Genomic DNA, 24,227 nt, shown 5'->3' on the forward strand with positions numbered 1-24,227 from the left:
AGCAACGAGACAAACAAGATGTACGTACCTTATTTGGCCAATCAAAACATATCAAAACGACTGCAACACACACACACACACACACACACACACACATGATAAATCTACGCGCAATTTCATACAGCACTTCCGTTCCCCTTTCTCTCTTTCTCGGTCCACTATAACCTTGGGCAGCTATGGGGAGGTGTGGCAGCAGTATTATGAAAGCCCTTCCCAGCCCTTAGATTCTGACTGGTTATGCTGGTACTCAAACTGTGACAAGACTAGGGCCAGCCATACACACGTGCTGAATACTGTAGACTATGGGAATACCAGTAACCTTTAGTAAATAGTGCAAAGAGGATTAAATAACGCAGAAATGTAATGAATAAAGGTGTGTGTGTGTATATGTGTGTGTGTGTGTGTGTGGATAGGCGTGTATTTCACTCACCTCTAAATGTGTGGACGTGACGAAGCTCATGCAATACACAGTTTTCCGCAAAGTAAGGTAAGAAGTATCTTCATCACTTCCTTTCACGTTCTTAAACTATGGATACACCTCACAGTTTCAATTAGAGAGGTTAAGGCGGTTGTCATGGTAACGCGACCTGCGAACACCCCTATCACCACCACCATTGCCAACCGGTTAAGACATAAACCAGGCCTGTCCGTCCTTGGCCCCTGGAAAGTAAACCACAGGCTGTCCTCCACAGAGAGACACTTCACAGAACCACAGTCACTTACTTCACAGTCTCACGTCACCACAGTCCGCTAGATGAACACAGTGATAAGGAATAAGGGAAGAATTATGAACGGCCAGAGAGCTTCCCGCCACGACACTGCAACTTTTATGTTCAGTCTTACCAACGAGATCCCTATTGCCGTTTGACCTGATACTCCCCTGGCGGTCTGTACAGCTGGCCACGGTCTTTGTAGTACGTGTTGTATGATATTTACGATTCCTGAAATCTAAATGGATGCGGAATTGAGTCGGTATTCTTGCTAAACACATATATTAGCCTAAATATCTTGTTCTCTTTCCGTGGCTGTGAGTTTTCGGCGAAAACAATCCCAACATGCAAAAATTTGTAGCTTAATATTATGATCAGATATCGTCTGAAAAAAAACACGACTTACCATCAGCTCACGAATTTATTTGCAATACTGGAAAGTTAATACATTTTTGACCAAACAATTCAGAGCCGAAGTAGTTCACATGGCCAGTCTCCTCTTCTCTGTTGTTGCTCTTACTGTTGTGGTGGTGGTCGTGGTCATCGTCGATTATATTAATCTATAATATTCTACATAATTTGGGAACTCGTCCTCTCCACTAGTCATGTTTTGTGTAGCATGATTAGTGATTCGATATTTCATTAGGTGTTTAGTTTACATCGGGCATGCCGCATCATCCCACCAAAAACATAACATCATACTTCCTCTCGCTAGTCTCATAAATACATTCATGTCATTCCTTATGCGCCGAATCGTCCTATTTTTTTTATTTATTTATTTTTTCCTTCGTTCAGGACGTCCTTTACACTCAGCAGTTTTCTTCATCCTGTTTGCTGCATTCTATTCTTCACAGGTTGAGCGTTAATTAAGGCAAGACCACGCCCTATTGTAGGTCGAAGGGCGCGTGTAACTACTTCTCATGCCAATTAAAAGGTTACTTGTCGTCAATGCGTATTCGTTCTAGGTTGAGTTGCGATGACTATGCCAAGATGACCTGAATATAACGAAGAAAAACAATGCCAGACGCTCTGCCCTTAGTTTTATTAGCCACCAATGACGGAGAAAGAGGAGATGGAAGAAGAAGAGGATATGACAGATGATTATATTGACACTTCCTCTTCTCCCTCTTACGTATAGTGAAAGACGAAGAGGAGGAAGGCGCGGAAGAGAGAAAGATGATAGAAGGAGATAATAAAGTTTCTCCTTTTTTTTTAACTCTTTCCATCACATCCACCATTTGTTGTCGAATAAAGGAAAGTTATCGAATCCTCTTTTCCATTTCTTCTCTAGGTGTTCTTTTGGTGAAATGCACTTAACTCTTATCGGGTAAATGGATTCTTCAGTCAATATCCGGAAGATCTCGCACATAACAGATCACGGAAGGAAGAAGAACAGAAAACTAAACTGAGAAAATGGAAAAGATCAATGAGATTAAAGAATACTGGAAGGCAAGGGAGGGAAGGAAGGATGGGAAAGAAGCAGGCTAGGTTGTAGGTCTAATTCAAGGAAAGGAATTTTGACCAGGTGAGAAAATTTGCCTGTTCGAGTTAAATCTTGGCTGGCGGAGGAGAGACGGGTTGAATGTTACTACCTTATCCGTCCTTTGCGTGGGATTCAAAGGAATATTCAGCTGCGCAGGTAAGATCCTTTCAAACAACAGCCTGGTCTCACTTAGCTGCTCATTCTCCGTCTCCTCATCTTTCTCCTCTTCATCCTCCCTTCCTCTTTCGTTATTTCCTTGTCCTCTCACACTTTCCTCATCCTCGTCTTCCTCTTCCTCTTGCCCTTTGTCCTCTTCTTCCTCTTCCTCATCCTCTTCCTCTTCATCATCATCCTCCTCGTCCTCGTCACTGTCCTCGCCTTCCTCCGAGCTACTGCTATCCTCGTCACTTTCACTCTCGTCATCATCGTCCTCCTCAGAAGACTCAGAAGACTCCTCCTCGTCAAACACCTTCAGGAGCTGCGCTGTTCGCTGGTAGTGTCTCAGGAATTCCTCTTTTGCCTTGGCCACGTCTGGGGTGTCCTGCGGCGGCTGCTCAGAGGGGGAAGAAAAAAGTATCAGGAAAAGATGTATGTGGAAATATAGATAAAATGACGAATTCCAGTGTTTAATATTCATCATAAGGATTGTTTTTTCGCCTTCACTTGAAACCAATGTGGGAAAAGCTGTAAGTATAGAGAACATAGGGGAAATTACTCGTGGTTCAGGGTTCAAACCTCTGCTTGTATTTGTCTTTCTTCTTTACTATACTACTAAGTTTTCTTGTTATGAGAGGAAGTGCAGAGAACGTGAGGAAAACTGGGTACCTGAGGACTCACATTTCAGTACACCAGCTTGTTTTCCGTCTGTACTTGCAGCAGTGTGATAGGAAGTGTTCGTAAAGGTGGTACAGAAACTCAGGCTTACGCTTCAACTACAAGCTGTTCTCACTCTTATTTACTTGCATACTTTTTTAAAATTATTCTACTAATCTGTCTGTTCTTTTTCTCCACAGTGTGTTGCGTGAATATTCAAAGAGTCATGCTTCGCTAACACAACACTCACCTGCGGAAGGGAATCACTCCTGGCGCGGAACCCAGAATGATCAGCGTCGTAATTCACGGACACTTCATTCCCGATCTTATCCACGAAAGTGTACGTGCCGGTCACCTGAGGGCGGAGGGCAGAGGATGAAGAAACTCACAAATGATACGCATTTCCACGACGCCACGCGATCCATTGTTTGGGCGCACTGTATTAATGACCTATGCTGCGCAACAACAACACGAGTGATTCACTGGTGCTGAAGATTCAAACACTCACCTTTCCCTGTTCGTCCCTATGTTCGAATCTCTCCTGCTGCGGGAGGGAGAAGGAGAACTGGTATGAGCCCAGCGGGCCCCGAGATTCCCTCTGTGTTATCTCTTTGAAGGTGGAGAGCAGTGGGCCTTCGTAGAGAGTCTGGCTGGCTGCTGTGGAGCAACACCAGCCCGCCACCGCCGCCACCCACACCTGAGGAATGGAGAGGAACGTCACCCGTGTCTCTCACTCCCTGTGTCCATTCTGACTAAACACAATCCCACTTAAGTTTCAAAAATTGTAAGCAACATATATCACATCATTAGATAAAACTGGTCTAAATTTGAGTTTTTTTTTTTCACATGGGAATGTCAAAGTGTCTGTAATCATCACATGAAAATACATTCAAATTATCATGTACGACATGAAATGGCCAAATTTCTGTACTTGCATATCATATGAAAATTGGAATGTTTATGTAGTTATCGCATGAAAATTGCAAAGTTTCTTTCCTTACCACTTAGAGTCTTTGTAATAAGTCAATATTTTTCTATAGAATCAATAGACTGAACATGTAACACATTGCAAAGCGTAAAAATGGCCAAATTTCTTTCCTTATCACTTTGTTGTGCGTCATTACAATCCCTCCGGTTCTTACAGTCCCGATCAGAGGTCGCCTCACCATGATAAGAGTGGTTGCCATCCTGCACACACTCCAGGGGGTCACTGAGAAGGCTTGGTGGTTCTGTGAAGCGTCAACGTGCCCCCAGTGCTCGATGCCACCCGACGATGCCCAGACAGAGTGACGAGTCCCGCCCCCTCAGCGCCTCCCGTGGTTTATATCCTGCCACCAAGAGGATCGAATGACACCATGCCTTTCACATAACCCATATACTACTGAATGAAGGGTACGCAGGTATGGGTTCTGATCCTTCTTGTTCTCCTTTCAACACACAGAGGAGGTGGGTTGATAATCTTCTGTTTTTCCTTAAGGACAATTTGGGATTATCCATCTTAAACACACGGGTAGGAATACTGTGTGAATTGTGACCTCTTCCATGTGTACTAAGTCAATCGAAGTCACATGAGTCAGTTACATTGCTGTGGATATTCATATACTTTTTTCCGTTAAGTTATAGGTTACTTTTTTTTATAATAATCATATCTAAATATTCCATCAAAAATTCGATCCTGGATTCTGAAAATTGCTGATGAGTGAGTGAGTGAGATGATTGTCTCCCAGCTGAGTCAACACCAGGCTCATACCTCATCTGTTAAAAAAAAAAAAAAAAAAAAACGAAAATCGTTCTGTCGCAGGAAATGACGTTTTCTTTTCCCTTTTTCCCCTTCCGTGCTTGGCACACTAGCAGGAAACAGAGGCGGTCCGCTAGAACGTGAAAATTATGAGCTTTGCAATACTGTGACAGACCTGAAGTGTGACGCTAATGCGGCTGTGTTGCTACTACTTGTACTGCTTCTGTCACTGCGATTATTCTTACCACTATTACTACTGCGACTATTACTGCTACTACTACTACTACTACTACTACTACTACTTAGTAGTAGTAGTGGTAGTAGTACTATGATTACTACTTCTACTACTACTACTACTACTACTACTGTTACTACTACTGCTACTATGATTACTGCTGCTACTTCTACTACTACTACTACTACTACTACTATTACTACTACTACTACTAGTATTGTTAACAATAACAACTAGTGTTGTTATTGTTGTTGATGCTACCGCGACTACTACGACAAAAGCAACAACAACGATAGCAGCAGCACCACTACCACCACCAGTAGGAACAACAACAGCTACTATTAATACTGTTGCTGCTGCTATTATTATTATTATTATTATTATTATTATTATTATTATTATTATTATTGTTATTATTATTATCATTATCGTAATTTTTATTACTATTGTCTTTGCTTCTACTGCTGCTGCTGATATCACTACTATTACTACTGCTATTACTACTACTACTACTACTACTACTACTACTACTACTACTAATAATAATAATAATAATAACAATAATAATAATAATAACAATAATACTAATACTAATACTATTACTGTTACTACTACTACTACTACTACTACTACTGCCACTAGTACTGTTGCTGCTGCTGCTGTTGCTTCTGGTATAACAACAACAACAGCAACAACAACAACAGCTATTACTACTACTACTACTACTACTACTACTAATACTGCTGCTTCTGCTGCTGCTGCTGCTGCTGCTGCTGCGACAACAACAACAACAACAACAACAACTACTACTACTACTACTACTACTACTACTACTACTAATACTACTACTACTACTACTACTACTACTACTACTACTACTACTACTACTACTACTACTACTACCACTACTACTACCATCATCAGTTCCACCACCACCATCACCCCCACCACAACCTGTACAACTGCTAAAAAGGCATCCACGTATGAAACAAAGCCAAACAAAGCATACAGCCACACATACACAGGCGGTGACACAGGAGGTGGCCCCTACAGTGTTACCAAGACAAGGGAGGTGAAAGGCAACAAACGTGTAACTCAACCTGACACTTAAAAGAAAGAGAAAGTGTACGTAAGGCGAGGACGACCTGAAGAGGACTGCTTGTGAAGGGAGGAAGGAAGAAGGAAGGATAAGAAAGAAGGAAGAAGGAGTAGACGGGATAGGAAAAAAATAGTGAAGTATATAACGAAATTAAATGTTTTGGAAGTAATATAACACGTGTTTCTTATATGTTGTTTTATTTAAGACTAATTGAAACAGGAAGAGTCATTTGAAAGGAAGAAAAGAGGTGATAATAAACGGTAAGGTAGTGAAACGTCAAAATCGTTACCAATAAAAAGGATTTCAATATAAGACATAATTGTGAAAAAAAATAAACTTAAAATGAATAACGTATTTGAGGTGAAACGTTAGAAAATGGATTAGGATGATGTTGGTTCTTGACAAAAAGGAGCAGGAACCAAAGGAATAGTAAGAAATGAAGGACAATAACACAAAGTATTTATCATGTTCTTTTTACTGTATAAATATAAAAAAAAATCACATACGCAACGAAGACAATTATAATCCCCATTTAAATCCCTTTGCACTTAGATAAATACATAAAAAATAGAACTTATTTGTCACTATGTTAACGACACACACACACACACACACACACACACACACACACACACACACTTTTATCTCACTCTCACACAAAGACTATAAATACTAAGACTTCTTATCTCAATATCTATACCAGTATGTAAATGAAGAGTCAGTGGAAAGTGGCCGGACTTGTCAAGGACTTACTGGGTTTGGGAACCGTAAGGAAACTGAACGAACCGAGGGAAGAGAGAACCACTGCGTGCCATTCTCTTGCTGAAGTCAGCGTATTTGTAATCATATGGCGATCTAAGAATGTAGTTGGTTCTCCTCCCTTCCTCCTCCTCCTCCTCTTCCTCTTCCTCCTCCTCCTCTTCCTCTTGTTCCTCCCCTTCCTCGTTTTCTTCATCATAATAGTAGTAATCTTCATTGTTCGCCTCATCTCCCTCTCCTTCCTCTCCTTCTTCCTCTTCATTCATATAGAGATAGTCATAGTTGTTGCCCTCATCTTCTTCTTCCTCTTCTTCAGCCTCTTCCTCCTCCTCCTCTTCTTCTTCCTCCTCCTCTTCCTCCTCTTCCTCATCTTCCTCCTCTTCCTCATCTTCCTCCTCCTCCTCCTCATCCTCATCCTCATCTTCATCTTCCTCCTCATCCTCATCACTCTCGTCACTGTCTTCCTCAGAGCTCGACTCCCCACTTTCATCGCTATCGCTGTCGCTGTCCTCGTAACTCTCGTAGCTGTAGTCCTCATCCTTGTTCTTATTCAGAGCCTCAAGGAACTTCACGGTCCTCTCGTAGTACCTCAGGAATTCCTCGCGTGCTTCAGCCACATCAGGAGTGTTCTCTGGCGCCTGTTGGGTTGGGTGAAACAGGAAGGAGGACCAGTTGGTAAAGAAAACGGAAGAACCAGGATAAAGAAAGATGTGGCAGGGGATAGATAAGAGATAAGAGTTGGGAAGGAAAGAGGATATGATGAACAGGGAAAAATAAAAGATTGTGAGGCATAGGTGAGAAAAAAGGTAGTAAAGTGGAAACAGATAGAGAGGAAAAGGCTGGAATAAAGTTTGAATAGTATGAGAATAAAACAAAAGAGAAAAAGGAAAAAAAAAAACAGAAAGAAAAACGTGGAAAAAGATGAGAGAAGAGGAGATAGTCGAGAAAGAAAAAGAAAAAGAAAAAGACGAAAGATGGGAGGAAAAGAAGAGGAAAGGAGAGAAAAGATAATAGACAAGCTTAAAAGACTGAGAAAAAATAAAAGGGGAAGAAACAGCAAATGCAAATAGATACTTAGATCTCAAAAAACTAAATAAAGGAAGAACACTAAGAGGTACCACAGCCAAAAAGAAGAAATAGCAAATAGAAAAAGAGATAAGTACAAGCAGAAATCACCTCTTGAACTAATTAACTATTTACAAACTACTCATCATTTATCTATCAACTCAAGCCACCCAAAACGCTCAATTGACCAAGAAAGGGGACAAGGAGACCACACCAATGCCAGTTCACCTGCACGCCTGACACTCACCTGGGGAAGGGCGTCACTCTCTGCGCGGAACCCTTCATGGTCGGCTTCGTAATTGACCGACACTTCCTCGCCAACAGGGTCCACGACGGCGTAAGAGCCGATCACCTGGAGGAGGCGGGAGGTTCTAAGTAGCACAGGTGGCTCATGGACTAATTTTCATTGACAGACTTTTTTTTTTAATCTATTTACGTGTTTATTCGTTTTGTTAACTTAAAGGAGGATTAAATATTGGCTTCTAATATTTACCTTTACCTTTAGATATTTCCCGATTAATTTTTACTACTTATTTTTAAAACTATTTATTTATCTATCTCCTATCATTTTCAAGACAAAAGCATCTGCCAAAGTCCTCCTGTCTATTCCAGTCTACCGAAACGAAACTTTATTTACTATTCTAAAAACATAATTAGAATCATAACCCACCTTCCCGTTCTTCTCCCGCTGCTCTGTCCTCTCCTGCTGGGGATGCGAGAAGGAAAAACGGTAGGTACCATCGGGGCCTCGAACTAACTGGCTCTGCGAACTCTTGAAGGTGGAGAGTCTGTGTATGACGTCCTGCTCCTCCGAGGCGGTAGGAATGTAAGCAGCCGTGGTCACTTTCGCCACCACTGCCACCACCACGCACACCTGGAGAAGGGAGTTAGGTGTGAGTTCAGTGGCGATAATAATAGAAAGAGTGTGATAGGATGTGTTGATAGGATTAAAAGTACGTAAAGATAAGCAATGGTGTGTAGTGCTGAGATTAAGCGGCATATTTCAGTTTGCTGACAGTGTTGATGTAAGAATGATTAGTAAGGGGATTAAGGTCACTCTTTTGATAGTAATGATAATAAAAGTGTTCTCAGCAAAATGGAAATTATTATTTTTTTTACTCGTATTCATGAAAAAAAAATAATGATAAAGAGTTCGTACATTTTAAAACCGATTGCGTCATAATAAAAAAAAATCAGTAATAAGGTTACAGAATTGTGAATTTCTTCATAATAATGATAAAAAAATTATTAATAAAAGATTCCTTACTCCTTCCTCGAAATACTGGTCGTGATGAAATGGTGTTGCTGATCCAATAATAAGGTAACAGTTTGTATTACTTAAATGTTATCTAAATTATTATTTTCATTATTATCTATTACTCAAGCGGGTAACCTGTGAAAATTATCACACACACACACACACACACACACACACACACACACACACACACACACACACACACACACACACACACACACACACACACACTTTATTTTCTAAACAAAAAAAAAAAAACGCATGAGAATATAAACACAAGTACACATGGAACTAGAATATATTTAATTTCTTAAGTCCAAAAATACCCAAAGAAAATAAAAGGAAATGAAAAGTTGGCAGAAAAAATGGCAGCGTAAGTGAAAAAAAAATTTGGCTCGATTGAAAAGTGTTGCATGAAAGAGTGAAAGAGTCACGATCTTTTATCCAGGGAGGAGAGGGCGGCGGGCGGTCAAGAGGGAGGTGAGGAGGTCAAGGGTCAGGTGTGGGTGGGCGTGAAGAAGGGAGCAATGACCACCCTGTATGTATATTAATTTATTTTATTTTTTTTATTTTTTTTTATTCTGTTTAATGAAAAGAGAGGAAAAGAAAGAATAAAGAAGAAACGGTACAAATTAAGAAAAAAGTAAATAAATTACAAAGAAATAATTCTAAAGCTCACACACACACACACACACACACACACACACACACACACAACCCAGACCGAGACCCAGAGAGGTAAGGCGTCTCCTCAAGCAGGCCCTGGTGACCTGACCCTCCCTGCTGTGACCCACCCCTCTCCCGCTGCTCCCTACCCCCACAACCATCGCATCACCACTCACCACACAAAAACCAGTCACAAGAAGGGACTCAAAGGCTCCTTGTTTGCCATTTCCGTATGTCAAGGGCGGGTGCTTTACGAGTCATACGGTCACTCACAGTCACATACACACCTCGCTTCGATCAAGTGGATAGGAATGGATAGAAATAAGTAGCAAGGAGTGTGTGCAAATGGATGGGCTGTCTAGATATTTGCGTGGGGAAATAAATATGTTTTGAGCTCGTTTTCTTTGTTGCTCTGGACTCAAGGTGTGTTGTTATCCTCCACGTTTTCTCTTTAAGATGTGTCATATTATACAAGTCTGCCATCTAAGAATCATTTACGTTTTCTTTCGTATAATCCGTTTTTTTTTTTTTTTCAGGTGCGTTGTATTACTCATCTTGAGCAGCAAATACACCTTGAGTTTATTGTTTTAGGCGTGTTGACTTATCCAGGACACGTTCCAGTTTGCCAGCGTTGCCTAAGAGCAGCAAGATAGCCAACCGGTTCCCTTCAGAGAGAGAGAAAAAAAATAGATAAATAAATAAACAGGTCTGGAACGGCTTGCAAGGAAGGAAAAAAAAGACTTGAAAAAATCTTGATCGTAAGTGCAAAAAAAAGTCGTCGGCCGAATTGCTAATGGCATTATCAAGGTTACTGGGACGAAAGGTGTGGATTGGTTGTGTTTATTCTTTTTTCTTTTTTTTTCTCCGTGGGATGATTTAGTCTAGAATGAAACGGTTGACGGTACTCTAGATGTGGGTGGGTAGCATTTCAACCTTTATTTTTTTTTTCCTTTCTAGTGTCAGTTCTTGTTGGGCGGTGCTGCGTCGCGCGTGGCTGCAGACTTCGATTAAGGAATGACGAAACCCAGCGGCAGACAGCGAGCGTGGGTGAGGGTGTGGCAGAGGGATATGTCACACCCGCCCTCCCATGACCCACCGCCAGCACCATCGCCGCCCACATACCTCACGCCCACCACACCATGCATTACCATAAGCAACCCATTACGAGCACCATCAAAGGTCTTCCATAAATGTTTTCTAGTTACCATCACTACTTGATTTTATTCAGTTTTATATTAAGTGTTCTCATCCATTCCCTCACCGCCGTCTGACGTTTTGTTGGATGGCCAAGATAACGCTTTGAGTCACATATTAGCTAAACTAGACTTCTCTAAGAACAAGTATACCAAAAAAAAAAAGAAAAATAGTGAGTTAGTTGAGAGAGAGAGAGAGAGAGAGAGAGAGAGAGAGAGAGAGAGAGAGAGAGAGAGAGAGAGAGAGAGAGAGAGAGAGAGAGAGAGACGCATTTCATATCAGCTTGTAGCAATTCTGTATAAGGTTCGTGTAAAAAGAAAACATGTTCTAAAGAGCCAATTAAAGTATAATGCCCCTCTGAAAAATGTTAGCAATGTTAAGAGACTTGTTATATAAAGAGTAATCAATTGCACCCAAATAAAGGTGAAACACTTGGATGGAGATCGTTAAGCTGAACAAGTAATGTGTACAGGTAGGGATGTGATTATGTTTTACCTTGTCAGCGTGTAGGAAACCATTAATTTTCTATCATTTAGTTAAGTTTACCCTCCCTGGTTTTCCTTTCATCTCTCTCCCTTGTTTTGGCGTTTACTTCTATCCGTTACTGAGAAAACCCACTTAACTTTTTATCACAGGTGAAAGGGAACAGGTGTGAAGTAGCTAATTACTCCACGACAGCTATAACAAAAACACGGTATTTTCAGATCCAAGTGTTATTTCATAAACAAGCGTACCACAAGTAGTTACATTAACCTACATACATCTGTTCTACTCTACATATTTCTTTATATCGGTTCATTAGCCACTAACCTTGAACTGTTTTATCTTCCCTCTTCATTATGCATCAATCCCACACTAACTGGTCCGCGTCCCCTTGTCTAACCTAACGGGAGGGATCACTTTCTCTCTCACTCACCCTCCTGTCTCCCTCTCACCTGTCTGCCTGCTCTCCTCCTCTCGTCCCTTCCTCCTGCTCTACCTGCTATGTGGTCTCTTTCCCTCTTCCTTCTTTCTGGTGCTTTCTTTATCATCACTCTCTTCATTTCTTCCTTCTGCTCTCCTTTTCTGGACATGTCTTCTCTCTCCATCTCTCTTTATTGTCACTAATTCCTTTTTCATTGCTTCTTCCGTCATTCCTTGTCGGCCACTTTTCTTCCTTTCACTTCAGTTATCCTCCTGTTTATTACCTATTTTCACTCTCCTTTTCTTCCTTCCTTCCGTCCGTCCGCCATTCCGAAGCATTGTTTTCATTGCCTTCATTTACTATCCCTCCCTTGTTTCCTCCCTCCATTCTCTCCTCCTCACCAGCTGGACACAACCACGCAACCATGAGTGCCAACATTTTATAGGCAAAGGTTGGGGAAGGGTGGCATTTCTTGATAAGGCGTGAGGTACAAGAAACAGGAGCGACGACGTGCAGGAGAGAGAGAGAGAGAGAGAGAGAGAGAGAGAGAGAGAGATTCAGAAACGCTTTGCCCTCTCACCACGACTGTTTTGAAAGGCTACGGAGATAGTTAGCCAGCTTCTCAAGAGTGTTTCTCCTATTGACAATGTAGAAATATTGTTAATCTATCACTAGAGCCATAAAATCACTCTTAACAACACGTGTAACTTCAACTACAGGTGCGTCGTAGAAGTGTTTATATGGTACCGAGAGAGAGAGGATTGGGGGACAGGAGCGGTAGGGGATGAACTAGGTTACTGCGAAGGTGGCCAGGGGTGTAATAAAAGGATGCTGTGCGGGGTACGAGACCAAAAGTATCCTGAAGATCTATTACTTAAGGTTGCTGTACAGAAGGTTTTTCGTGGTATCTGAAATACTTACTGCACAAAAAAAGTTGTCTGTTGTCATTCCTCGTCATTCATCTAATTTAATTCTTCTTTCTTTCATATGCAAAGAAGCGTCGTAGACCGAATGTCTGTTTTCTGTATAAATGAAAGATCTTTGATAGTGTTTTGAATGCTGTATAAAAGAAATAAAATAAATAAAATAGATAAATAGATAGATAGATAAGTAAATAAATAAATAAATAAATAAATGAATAAGTATTAAGAACAGTTAAGTGTCCCTTCATGCCACCGTATTTTTTTTTTTACCCTCGTTTTCTTTCACAAATACATCGCGCAACAAGTGCTTCTATTTGTAAAGAAGAAAAAAAGAAATCCTTAATGACTCGAGGTTATTACTCTCACTCTATTACTCTTTATTGTCTCTAGATCTTTACTTTCATCTCGTGCCTTTCATTCTGTCTTTCTTTTTTTCTCCAACGTTTTGTATGCAGCGAGTCGAACTGGCAGTAGTGCATTGTCAAACCTTACCACCATTCAGCCTCAGAAATAGCTGATGGCTGTGCTTTCTACCGCAGAACCTTTCCTTCTTGTCACACCCTCTTCCTTTTCCCTCTCCTTTTTCCTCGACGTTTCCCACGAGCACTAATGACAAAAAGTTCACGCTCTCATGAAAGAATTACAAAATCGAGAGTAGGTTGTTGTTTGATACTAATCTGAATGCTATCCTCCTTCTCCTCCTCCTCCTCCTCGTCTTCAAGATAATGTTACTAAACTGAAAGACAAGAACATGTTTTTGTCATGTCCGATACTACAACTTCTAGACCCCACACCACACTTCCTTCACACACCAGCTCTGGGAATTAGCGTCAGATTTATTCGCCCGAGAGTCATCATAGTTTAATTTCACAATGATGCTGGGCCAAGTGACCCCAATATTCAGAAGCGAAGCAATAAACAAGTGTCTTTTCCTTTACCTATGCATGAGAAAGGACTCGCTACTTACATCATAACAGGTTCACACACACACACACACACACACACTAACAGAACAAAACAGGCAAGCGGTAAATTAATACAAATGAGAACTGAGATAAGACAAAAGAAAAAAAGAAGGAAAAAATACGAAAGGTAGTTAAACAGTGAAAGACGACAAAAGAACTAAAGGTAACAAACAAAAGGGAAAGGGAGAAGGGAACAAGAAGAGAACTAAAATTAACTGCATAATAAAAAAAAAGTAGGTCTCGACATTATAACAGTGAAAGGAGAGGAAGGAAGGGAGAGGAAGAGAGGAGAAAAGGATAAAGGGTAAAGGGAAAAGCAGAAAGAAGGGGAGAAAATATGTGGAAGGAGGAGGGCAGGGGGGTGGTGTTCTGAAGGGTCCACCACCATCAACCACCACGACCACCACCACCACAACCACCACCTCCCCTTGACATCCTAATAGAGGTCACCAGTTCAGCCTCTGCCACGTAAAACCGGTTCTTATGCGCCTGTCTTTTGTAAACACTCACTCTGGTATATACCTGTGTGTGTGTGTGTGTGTGTGTGTGTGTGTTGTCATTGAAAAAAGTACACAAATTACATTCGTTCTGCTTATTTATTTATTTATTTATTTATTTTATTTTATTTATTTATTTTTTTTTTTGTATCCGCTACACTTAACACTTTCTCTACTCTCTCTCTCTCTCTCTCTCTCTCTCTCTCTCTCTCTCTCTCTCTCTCTCTCTCTCTCTCTCTCTCTCTCTCTCTCTCTCATGAAATAAACAGGGTCATGACCTCTTACGAAATATTATGCAGCCCTTTCTTGACCACCTTGTTAGAGAGAGAGAGAGAGAGAGAGAGAGAGAGAGAGAGAGAGAGAGAGAGAGAGAGAGAGAGAGAGAGAGAGAGAGAGAGAGAGGGAGGGGGGGAAGGAGAGGTGTACTAGATTAGGTCACAGAGAGGTCAGGTCACATGCTCATGATGGAATGCAATGTGATCAAGAGAGAGAGAGAGAGAGAGAGAGAGAGAGAGAGAGAGAGAGAGAGAGAGAGAGAGAGAGAGAGAGAGAGAGAGAGAGAGAGAATTTCGTTTTTATAATAATTCCTTACTACGGTGAATCTGCGAATAAGAAAAAAAAAACTTGGCATAATGAAGTGAAGATGAGACAAAAAAGTTAACATATATAAAAAAAAAAATAAAAAAATTGTGAAAAACCAAAGAAGAGTTAGAGGACCGTATTGAGAGATGGTGATGGTGGTGGTGGTGATGGTGGTGGTGGTGGTGGTGAGTCATGGTGGGTGGTGATGGCGGTGATAAAGTGTAGTGGTGATTATCGTGGTGATTACACGAGCTCCTACTGGGTAACAATGAGTGGTGGTGGTGGTGGTGGTGGTGGTGGTGGTGGTGGTGGTGAAGATGAGAAGGCAGTGGATGGGTGTTAGTGATGAATGGTGATGATGATGGTGATGGTGGGGTTAAGGGGTGGTCAAGGGATGGTTATGATGATTCTAATCGGTGGTGATAATGGAAGTACAGCTGTGGTGGGTAAGGTCATATGGTGATGAGGTTAAGGTGGTGGTGGTGGTGGTGGTGGTGGTGGTGGTGGAGTTAATGAGGCGTATCCAAAGTTGGTAATTGAACTGACACGCTGCCCTTCCCTCCCTTTTCTCCCTTCCCTCCCTGCCCTCCTTCCTTCATGTCCTCTTAAGGCCACGTGACCTGTGCAGCATGACCAATACAAACTAAACATCCTGTCCCATTCCACGCCTCAAAACATTAATTACAAAGAAAATATATTAATTATTTTACTGGAGGATACGAAATGAATATGAAATTATCGAAAAAAAAAAAACACAAATAAGATTATAGAGAAATCTAAAAAGGTATAAAGAACTGTAGAAGTTTTGATTAAAAGAAGGTATTATTAGGTTATTAAGTTTACGGTGGAGGAATAGTTGAACAAAAATAAGAAACCAGTGCTGAAATATTAATAAACAAAGGATTTTCTTGAAGAGATGGAGAAAAAAAATTAATTTACAATTGTGCCAAACTTAAAACAATTAATCTTATTTTGTCTGCCTCTTTCTTATTAATTTATATTTTTATCTATTTTTTTCTTTAGAGCACAACCACATAACCCATTAATGAACGCTTTCTCCAGGCAAATAGGAACACGTCTTGAACATGTATAGACATAAAATCTGCCTAATGAAACTTCACCTCTATACTGTTACGGCCATCCTTCATTAACCTTCCCAGCACTGTAAGCTTTGTATACGGCCACATGAGAGAAACGAAGAGGAAACAGAAGGTTAATCTTATCTTTTTACGTTACAGAAATATTTATAAAAGCTTAGCACAAAAATAGTGTCTGAGATGTTATGGATATTGAAGAGAAAAAAAAATATTGAACAGTGTAAGGGTTCATGAAGTTAATGAGATGAGTATTAATAAAAGAAAAACTTGAATTACACTACTTGTGATCTGCTCTGCATGGAGAGAGCTCGACTTTTAGCACGAAGTATAGCGATGATGGGAGATTGTTGGATAAGTGACGGAAATATACACTCACTGAGATCGATTAGCAGAGTAACAGAGAAATAAGAAAGTATAGAGAGAGACTGAGCAATGAATAAGTAGACTGATATATAGAAAAACATGTATACAGATAGAAAAATAGAGATGGATAGATAGATAGATAGATTGATAGAAAGATTAATAGATAGATAGATAGATATATGAATAGATAGATAGATAGATAGACAAATAGATGGATAGATAGTTAGGTAAATAGATATACAAGTAAGTAGAAACTTATTGAACAAATAAATGAATAAATAAATAAATAGATAAACAAACAAATAAATAAATAGATAGATAGATAAATAGATACATAGATAGATAGATAGATAGAAAAATAGATAGATTAAAAGAAAGATAGATAGATAAATCAACCAAATAAATAACAAATAGATTATGCTTTCTTATGCGTTGTCAGTCAAATGGATTATTTTTGCGAATTTTACCTGATACCTAATACATTTCCTGAAACTCGACTTTGAATTTTCTTATACCCTTAAAACAATTCTTTTTTTTTATCTTCTCTGAATTTTCTTTTTTGTTCGTGTCTTGGTGGAGAAATATTGGTGACTTTAACACACGCCAGACTCTTAAACATTTCTTTCGCATTAAAGTTTTTTCTTTCTTTCTTTTTTCACTCTGTTTCAGCAGTGCACTGGAGTGACCTCACCTCACCTACTACTGAGTGAGGAAGGTTTGGACACTCACACAATGATCGACTATTCCATCCTTGTACTTTCTTTCCTTCCCTCACTTTCCTTTCTCAGTTTTCCTTTCCTTCTATCTTTGTCCTTGTCGCCCGCCTCCTTGTCCTCTGCAACACCACGCGCGGGTGATGCAGTCTTGTTAAGTTGTGTCCAGTGACCATTTTCATTTTTCTATTTCACCCTTCACTCCTTACACTATCTTCTTCCATCCATCTTTTCTTTTCCTTCTCCTTCCCTTTCCCTTTCCTCTACCTTGCCACACCAGTGCTCCTCCTTCCACGCTTGCTTCATTGCATTGTTGTCTTTATTTATCTTCACACCTGCACAGTAAGAGACTTGGGAGTGTGACCTTGTATTTTGAATGTCTTTAGCGGTACAAGGGTTGATTACCATCACAAAGGGTATACACACACACACACACACACACACACACACACACACACACACACACACACACACACACACACACACACACACACACACACACACACACACACACACACACACACACACACACACACACACACACACACACACACCGGCAAGGCAAGGTATGTAAGGTAATCATTTACACCTGAGCAAAGATCGCGACCTAAGGTAAGGTTGGTGTTTGTTTCAAAACGTAGCACCAGCACTAGCACCAGCAGTAACATAGTAGTAGTAGTAGTAGTAGTAGTAGTAGTAGTAGTAGTAGTAGTAGTAGTAGTAGTAGTAGTAGTAGTAGAAGTAATGGTAGTAGTAGTAGTAGATATTGGTAGAAATGGTGGTAGTAGTGGTAGTGCTATAAGAAACTAGGAAAGTAGTATCACTATAAAAAAAATAATATCAATATCAGTACTTATTTAGCAGCTATAATCACTAAATGATTATTACCTAAGTAAATACTGAGAGAGAGAGAGAGAGAGAGAGAGAGAGAGAGAGAGAGAGAGAGAGAGAGAGAGAGAGAGAGAGAGAGAGAGAGAGAGATCCGAGAAAAAAGGAAGAATAAAAGAAATGAGGAAAGGAACAGGAAACACGAAAACAAGGAACAATAAACGAGAGGAAGGAGAAAAAAATTAGAAGAAGGAACGCTGAGGAAACATGAATATTGAAAAGGAAACAAAGAGAAAGCACGGAACCAGAGGGAAAAGAAGGAAGGATTAGCAAGACAACAAGTGATGAGCGAGAGTGAGTGGGTGAATGACTTGCAGGAGAGGAGGAAGGGGTGGAACCTGTGCCCTTGACAATGGATGCCTGCCAAGTACCGCTGCGCCAATAGAAACACACACACACATACACAAACGCATACTTTCCTTTTGTTATTCTGTTATTTCTCTCTCAATACTGGGACGAGAGGGAGTGCATGGAGGGAGGGAGAGAAGGTAAAAGGAGGGAGGAGACAAAGGGAGATAATGAAGAGTTAAGAGGGAGTAAGAGGGAGAGAAGAAAGGTTAAATATGGTGAAAATATGGGAGTGGGAACTGCTTACCACCAATAGAGGGTTGTAGAAGTTCATGGCCCTGACCTCAGCTTCTCTGCACTCCTGAAAACCGACGGAAAGTTTAAGGTTAGAAAACGATGGAAAATATGAGGTTAGGAAAGCCATAAAACTTGCAGCTATACGTATCTGGTAAAGATGAACACACACACACACACACCACACACACACACACACACACACACACACACACACATTTATTTATATTTGTATAGGATATTTACTTCATCTAAAGACTATCTACCCTAACTCATGTAAAACAACTCATTCAAGTCAAAAAATCAAACTGAAGAAACGGAGAAGAGAAAGAAACCAAAGCGAGGTGAAAGCAAAGGAGAATAGCTTACAAAAATTTACAATGCAAACCAATAAGAAAAAAGACACACAAAAAACAAATCAAGGTGAACAATATAATCAGCCGGAAAATATCCATAATGATCTCAATATAAATGAAGCAAGATTAGATTAGTGATTGATACAAATACGAAGAAAGGGAACCAATTTTTTTTACTTCCAGGTAGATAATGACAATTAACCAAACGTAATGAGAATAAGGGTAGACACAACACCTGAGTAGTGAAGTCACCTGTGCAAAATTACTGCAAGATTTATAGACAAAGAAAAAAAAACGTAAAATCCGTAAGAAAGACGAGAGAGAGAGAGAGAGAGAGAGAGAGAGAGAGAGAGAGAGAGAGAGAGAGAGAGAGAGAGAGAGAGAGAATGTAAATAATAGGACTCTCTGCTCTCACCTCATTCTCTCCTCTCCTCTTCTCCCACTCTCCTCCCTCCCACGTCCCCTGCCCCGCCTCCCCTCTTCCCTCCTCCCACAAGGCACCAGGTGGAGCTGATCAAGGCTGCCCGGTGCTCTTGAACTCTGCAGTGTTTTTTTTTTTTCCCCCATTACTATCACTTCCTCTTTATTACCTGATTGTTGCAGTGACGGCAAAAGTCACACACACATAAAACACACACATACACACACACACACACACACACACACACACACACACACACACACACACACACACACACACACACACACACACACACACACACACACACGACAATGAGGCCTATATCGAAATTATCACACGAATGTCTTACAGTTATTGAGGCACTGAACATGCAAAGTAGAAAATATATATCGCAAAACGCTTCTAATTTAGTTATGCATTACATGGGAGCAAAATTTCCAGTATACATTTGTTCACGATCGACCGTTTTCAGTGTTTCTGCTTGTTTGCTTTGAGTTTTGTGGTTTAGTTACAAATAGACTGTGAGATTCAATGAAAAAAGAAAGACGGCATTGTCTGACGCTTGCATGTCATTCCACTAACCTCAAGGTCAGTAAACGGTCCCGGTGCTTACTTGAGGGCGTAATTTTTTAAGGATACCACTGCCAATGAAAGGAGTGGTAGACTAGTTCAAGTCGGCTGGTGCCCGCAGTGTATGTTTACTCAGAGGAGTCATCTAAGGTTACTCAAATGAAGTAACAATGTCATACTGCCATTACCTGCCAAAAGGTTATAAAAGTCCTACACCTATATGAGAGGTAAATGTCACGTTATCGAGTAGGTTACAGTAACACCCAAAGATATTCCGAATGTGAAGGTTTAGGTTCTGATCCCACTGCTGACATTAGGTTTGTGACACAGCTGAACCAAGACCAACCCCGAGCTGCTGTGTGGCAAAGATTTGTGTCACACGTTGCTTATCACGTCACATAGGTCACACGTCACCCTCTTAAAAGACCACGCCTATCTCTTATTGGACACAGGTCACGTGTCAGCGAACATCAATGAAACACAAAGGAAAAATAAACTACCCTATATGTTGACCCATGTGCGTAAGTTGTTTTGTGACCTGTCAGCACCTCGTCTTTTTACGACTTGAGAGAGGCTCTGCCACTGGTCCCTCTCACTGGCATCTCACTGCCTTATCCTATCGGTAAATGAGAAGTGCATAACGTAAGTAAAATCGTCTTTCTACACTTAACATTACCTGATACCTTCACCCTTCTCACCTCCACCTGAGATACACCAAGTACTACCTTGACCAATTTGCCATGGAAGATAATAATCTTAATTTTGTATATGTAATATGCTAAACTGTATTCCTTCACTTCATTCTTTACTTAGTCTTTCAGGTTTTTTTTTTCAGTTCGTACTTCACTTACTCCCTTCACGAGACTTGCTTCATTTAATTCAGCACATCCGACTTGAAAAATTTACCCTATTTTGTATTTCACTTCAATTTTTTTTAACTTCCTGTATCATCTACTCTCAACACTCTCTCTTTCTACGACTGTTCCATCACTCTTTCCGTTGCATGTTGTTTCTTTGTATGAGAGACCAACATGCGTTTGTTGATCACATTAATGAATCAAAGCTCACTTCAAATAGCACTCCTGAAGTCTTTTTTTCGATATCGAGTTGACAATATAAACAAGGTGGCCTGAGTAGTGAGCCAAGACGAGGCAGTTACCGCTTCAAACAACAACAGAATCAGACTCACTTGAGACAGCACTCTTCAAAGCTCGCCCGCTGCTGAGTCGATGAATGAAGAGAACAAAAGCCGCGTGGTGAACCAAGACGAGCAAACTATTGCACCAACACAACAACTTCAGCAGCCGAGTATGCAGGCCCTTATGTCTCCCCTCAGTGTTCTGCCTTCTGCCCGAGTCCACGTGCAAGTGTCATATTTGTACGTTTGCTCCTTCCTTTTGTGAGGACGAGAAGCGTTTCGTCTAGGTCAACGCGTCCCAGTCTTACGGAGGGGAAAAAAATTGGATTGGTGAGATACCGACTCGACACGTGATGACTGAGGCTGTTTGGAGGACGGAAGGTCAGCCCTGTGTGTCTGTGCAGCTCCTACTCCTCCTCCTCCTCCTCCTTCTCCTCCCACTCACTCTTGCACTTCCCCTCCTACGTCTGTGTTTGTATGTGTCTAGTGTTTGTGTGTGTGTGTGTGTGTGTGTGTGTGTGTGTGTGTGTGTGTGTGTGTGTGTGTTTGCATCTCCATGTGTTTTTTTCTTTTTTTTTTTTCGTTTTACTACATGTGTGTGGGGATCTCTCTCTCTCTCTCTCTCTCTCTCTCTCTCTCTCTCTCTCTCTCTCTCTCTCTCTCTCTCTCTCTCTCTCTCTCTCTCTCTCTCCCAAAACTATCTTCCCGCAAGCATCACCACTACTACCACCGTCACCGCCTCCACCACCACCACCATCGCCACCATTACCACCAGGCCTGCTCATTTCCTGGGTGCTGGAGGCCGGACGGTCACCTGAACAGACAGGTGGACGCATAACTTGCATCCTGACGCAATGAGGAAACGATCTAGATTTATTAAAGATTTCAACACAACTTTCTTCTCTTCCTTCGTATTATTTTAACAGTGCGATGCTTCACTTCTTCTGCGTCAAATGTCTGGTTGTATAAAAATTGTTTGGCCAGTATAAAGTTTCGCGACCTGAATTATTGAGGTTGTTTTTTTTTTTTCATATGCGTAACTTATTGCTATATTTACTTGGTGACTCTATCCTGTTTTAAATTAAGATATATGTGATTTGATTAGATATATTCCTTAAATTCAATAACCACCGGATGTAATGACAAATTCGACTATTAGCATATCATCATCATCATCATCATCATGACAGACACCCTCTATAATTCCAGTGTGTGACAAAAGCCTTTTCCAGATTTTCAACTTACAATTGTCACCTGTCTCTTCATTACCGGCCGGCCCAGCACAACGCGCCTGTCCATGCAGTTATCTCTTCACCTTACCATTTCTTGTACATAGCTGTGTTCTTAGGTCTGCTCTTGCAAAGGACTGACCAAGTAATCAACGTGTCATCAGCCTGCTCACTTTGATCACAATTGGTGGCAGCGTTAATTGGAGCTTAAAATAAAGACTAATTTTGCTGCCAGGTTAATCTTAAAGAAATCGCATCTATATAGAAAAAAACAGAAACAAACACATGTACAGAGTGATATAAAAAAAAAAAGAAGGAAAGAAAAAAACACAAATATATAGAAATAAAGACAGAGACGAACATATAGACAAAGAGAAGCAATCTAAATGCATAGACAAATAAAGAGACAGACAGACAAACAAACAGACAGGTAGAGAGAGATAAGTAGACAGATAAATAACAAGTCAAATATACAGAAGAATAGACAGAGGAATAAATGGAGACAGACAGACAGACAGACAGACAGACAGACAGACAGATAGATAGATAGATAGATAGATAGATAGATAGATTGGTAGATAAGTAGAAGATAGATAGATAGATAGATAGATTGGTAGATAAGAGAGAGAGAGAGAGAGAGAGAGAGAGAGAGAGAGAGAGAGAGAGAGAGAGAGAGAGAGAGAGAGAGAGAAATGGATATATACACACATACGCCTTCACGTACCATTACTCAAGCAGGAGGGAGAGGCATGAAAGTCAGTCATAAATCGAAAATACAGAATTCAAGTGTGAGAACGGTGAGGAAAGCAGACCAGAAGGAAAAGTTGACTTACGAGGGACAGGGGGTGGACAAACATACTGAGAGAGAGAGAGAGAGAGAGAGAGAGAGAGAGAGAGAGAGAGAGAGAGAGAGAGAGAGAGAAGGCGGTAGTGAACTCGACCTCTGCACAAGGTAAAAAAAATCTAAATAAGAAGAGGAGGAAGAGACAGAGAAGACGGAGAAGCAGAAGAGAAAAGAGAGTGGAGAAGATAAAGGAAAAAAAAAGAGGAAATGGCCGCGAGAAAGCGCTTTAGACAAAAATGAGGAAGAGGAGAAGGAAGAGAAGGAACACTGTCACGAGGAGTAGGAGTAAGAGGAAGAAGAGGGGGAAGGGGAGGGGGAAGGTGTGGTCAATCTTGGGTGTGGTTAGCTCGTTCACTTCCTCACTTCAAGGTCACGGGATAGTGTTTACGTTCATGTAGCTGACCCAGACGGAAGTGAGAAGGAGAAAATCCGTCCACCTGAATACTTTTACATCCTGAAGGAGATGAAGTAGAGGCAAGAAACAAGCATTTTCTTTGTTTTCAAGTCATCATCTCAGTCATCATCATCACCATCATCATCATCATCTCCATCACCATCATTATAATTATCATCATCATCAGCAGCATTATAACTATTTCTTCTATTAATCTTAGCGATTCTGAAATAAACCCACTGATTCGTCTCATGAAGTTAGGATATTATAATTATACGACGTAACTTTCCTCTCCCAAGTTTAACAGACTCACAATAACACTTGTAAGAATTTCCTTACAAAATTAAAATACGTTTACTCGGATACAATTATTTCCTATTTTTTTTTTTTTTTTGCCCAGTTTTTAACGTTAAGGGAGGCGATCCAGTCACTTCCTTCCCATAAACCCCATCCACTTCTTCTGCGATTAAAAGAAATATATAAAAGAAAAGAAAATAATCAATGCAAGAAAACACAAATTACACTTAAAAAAAGGATACGGAAATAATATTGTTTACAGACACACACACACACACACACACACACACACACACACACACACACACACACACACACACACACACACACACACACACACACACACACACACACACACTTAGATACACGAAATAATATTAGAGACAACAGATATAAGAAGAAAAAAACTATTGCCAGAGAGAACGGATATGAAAGGGTTACTAT

The 24,227-nt window shown here is 40.6% G+C and overlaps 1 protein-coding gene across 3 annotated transcripts; it reads right to left on the reverse strand.

The window, feature by feature from the left end:
- Positions 1-1,733: 1,733 nt before the first annotated feature.
- LOC135109736 (glutamic acid-rich protein-like) lies at positions 1,734-21,259 on the reverse strand. Of its 3 annotated transcripts, none has more exons than XM_064021311.1 (7): positions 21,071-21,259; positions 18,548-18,601; positions 8,573-8,776; positions 8,150-8,254; positions 3,515-3,703; positions 3,257-3,361; positions 1,734-2,743 (listed from the first exon to the last, which is right to left on the reverse strand). In XM_064021311.1, the coding sequence occupies exons 2-7, from the start codon at positions 18,572-18,574 to the stop codon at positions 2,213-2,215; spliced, it is 1,161 nt and encodes a 386-aa protein (XP_063877381.1). In that variant the 5' UTR covers positions 18,575-18,601; positions 21,071-21,259; the 3' UTR covers positions 1,734-2,212. The 3 variants fall into 3 exon arrangements, with proteins under 3 accessions (XP_063877381.1, XP_063877382.1, XP_063877383.1); XM_064021312.1 differs by lacking the exon at positions 21,071-21,259 and adding an exon at positions 20,950-21,053; XM_064021313.1 differs by lacking the exons at positions 1,734-2,743; positions 3,257-3,361; positions 3,515-3,703 and adding an exon at positions 6,538-7,475 and having other exon boundaries at positions 21,071-21,243.
- Between the last annotated feature and the right edge of the window lie 2,968 nt (positions 21,260-24,227).

This window comes from Scylla paramamosain, chromosome 19 (assembly GCF_035594125.1).
Source record: "Scylla paramamosain isolate STU-SP2022 chromosome 19, ASM3559412v1, whole genome shotgun sequence".
Taxonomy (NCBI): domain Eukaryota; kingdom Metazoa; phylum Arthropoda; class Malacostraca; order Decapoda; family Portunidae; genus Scylla; species Scylla paramamosain.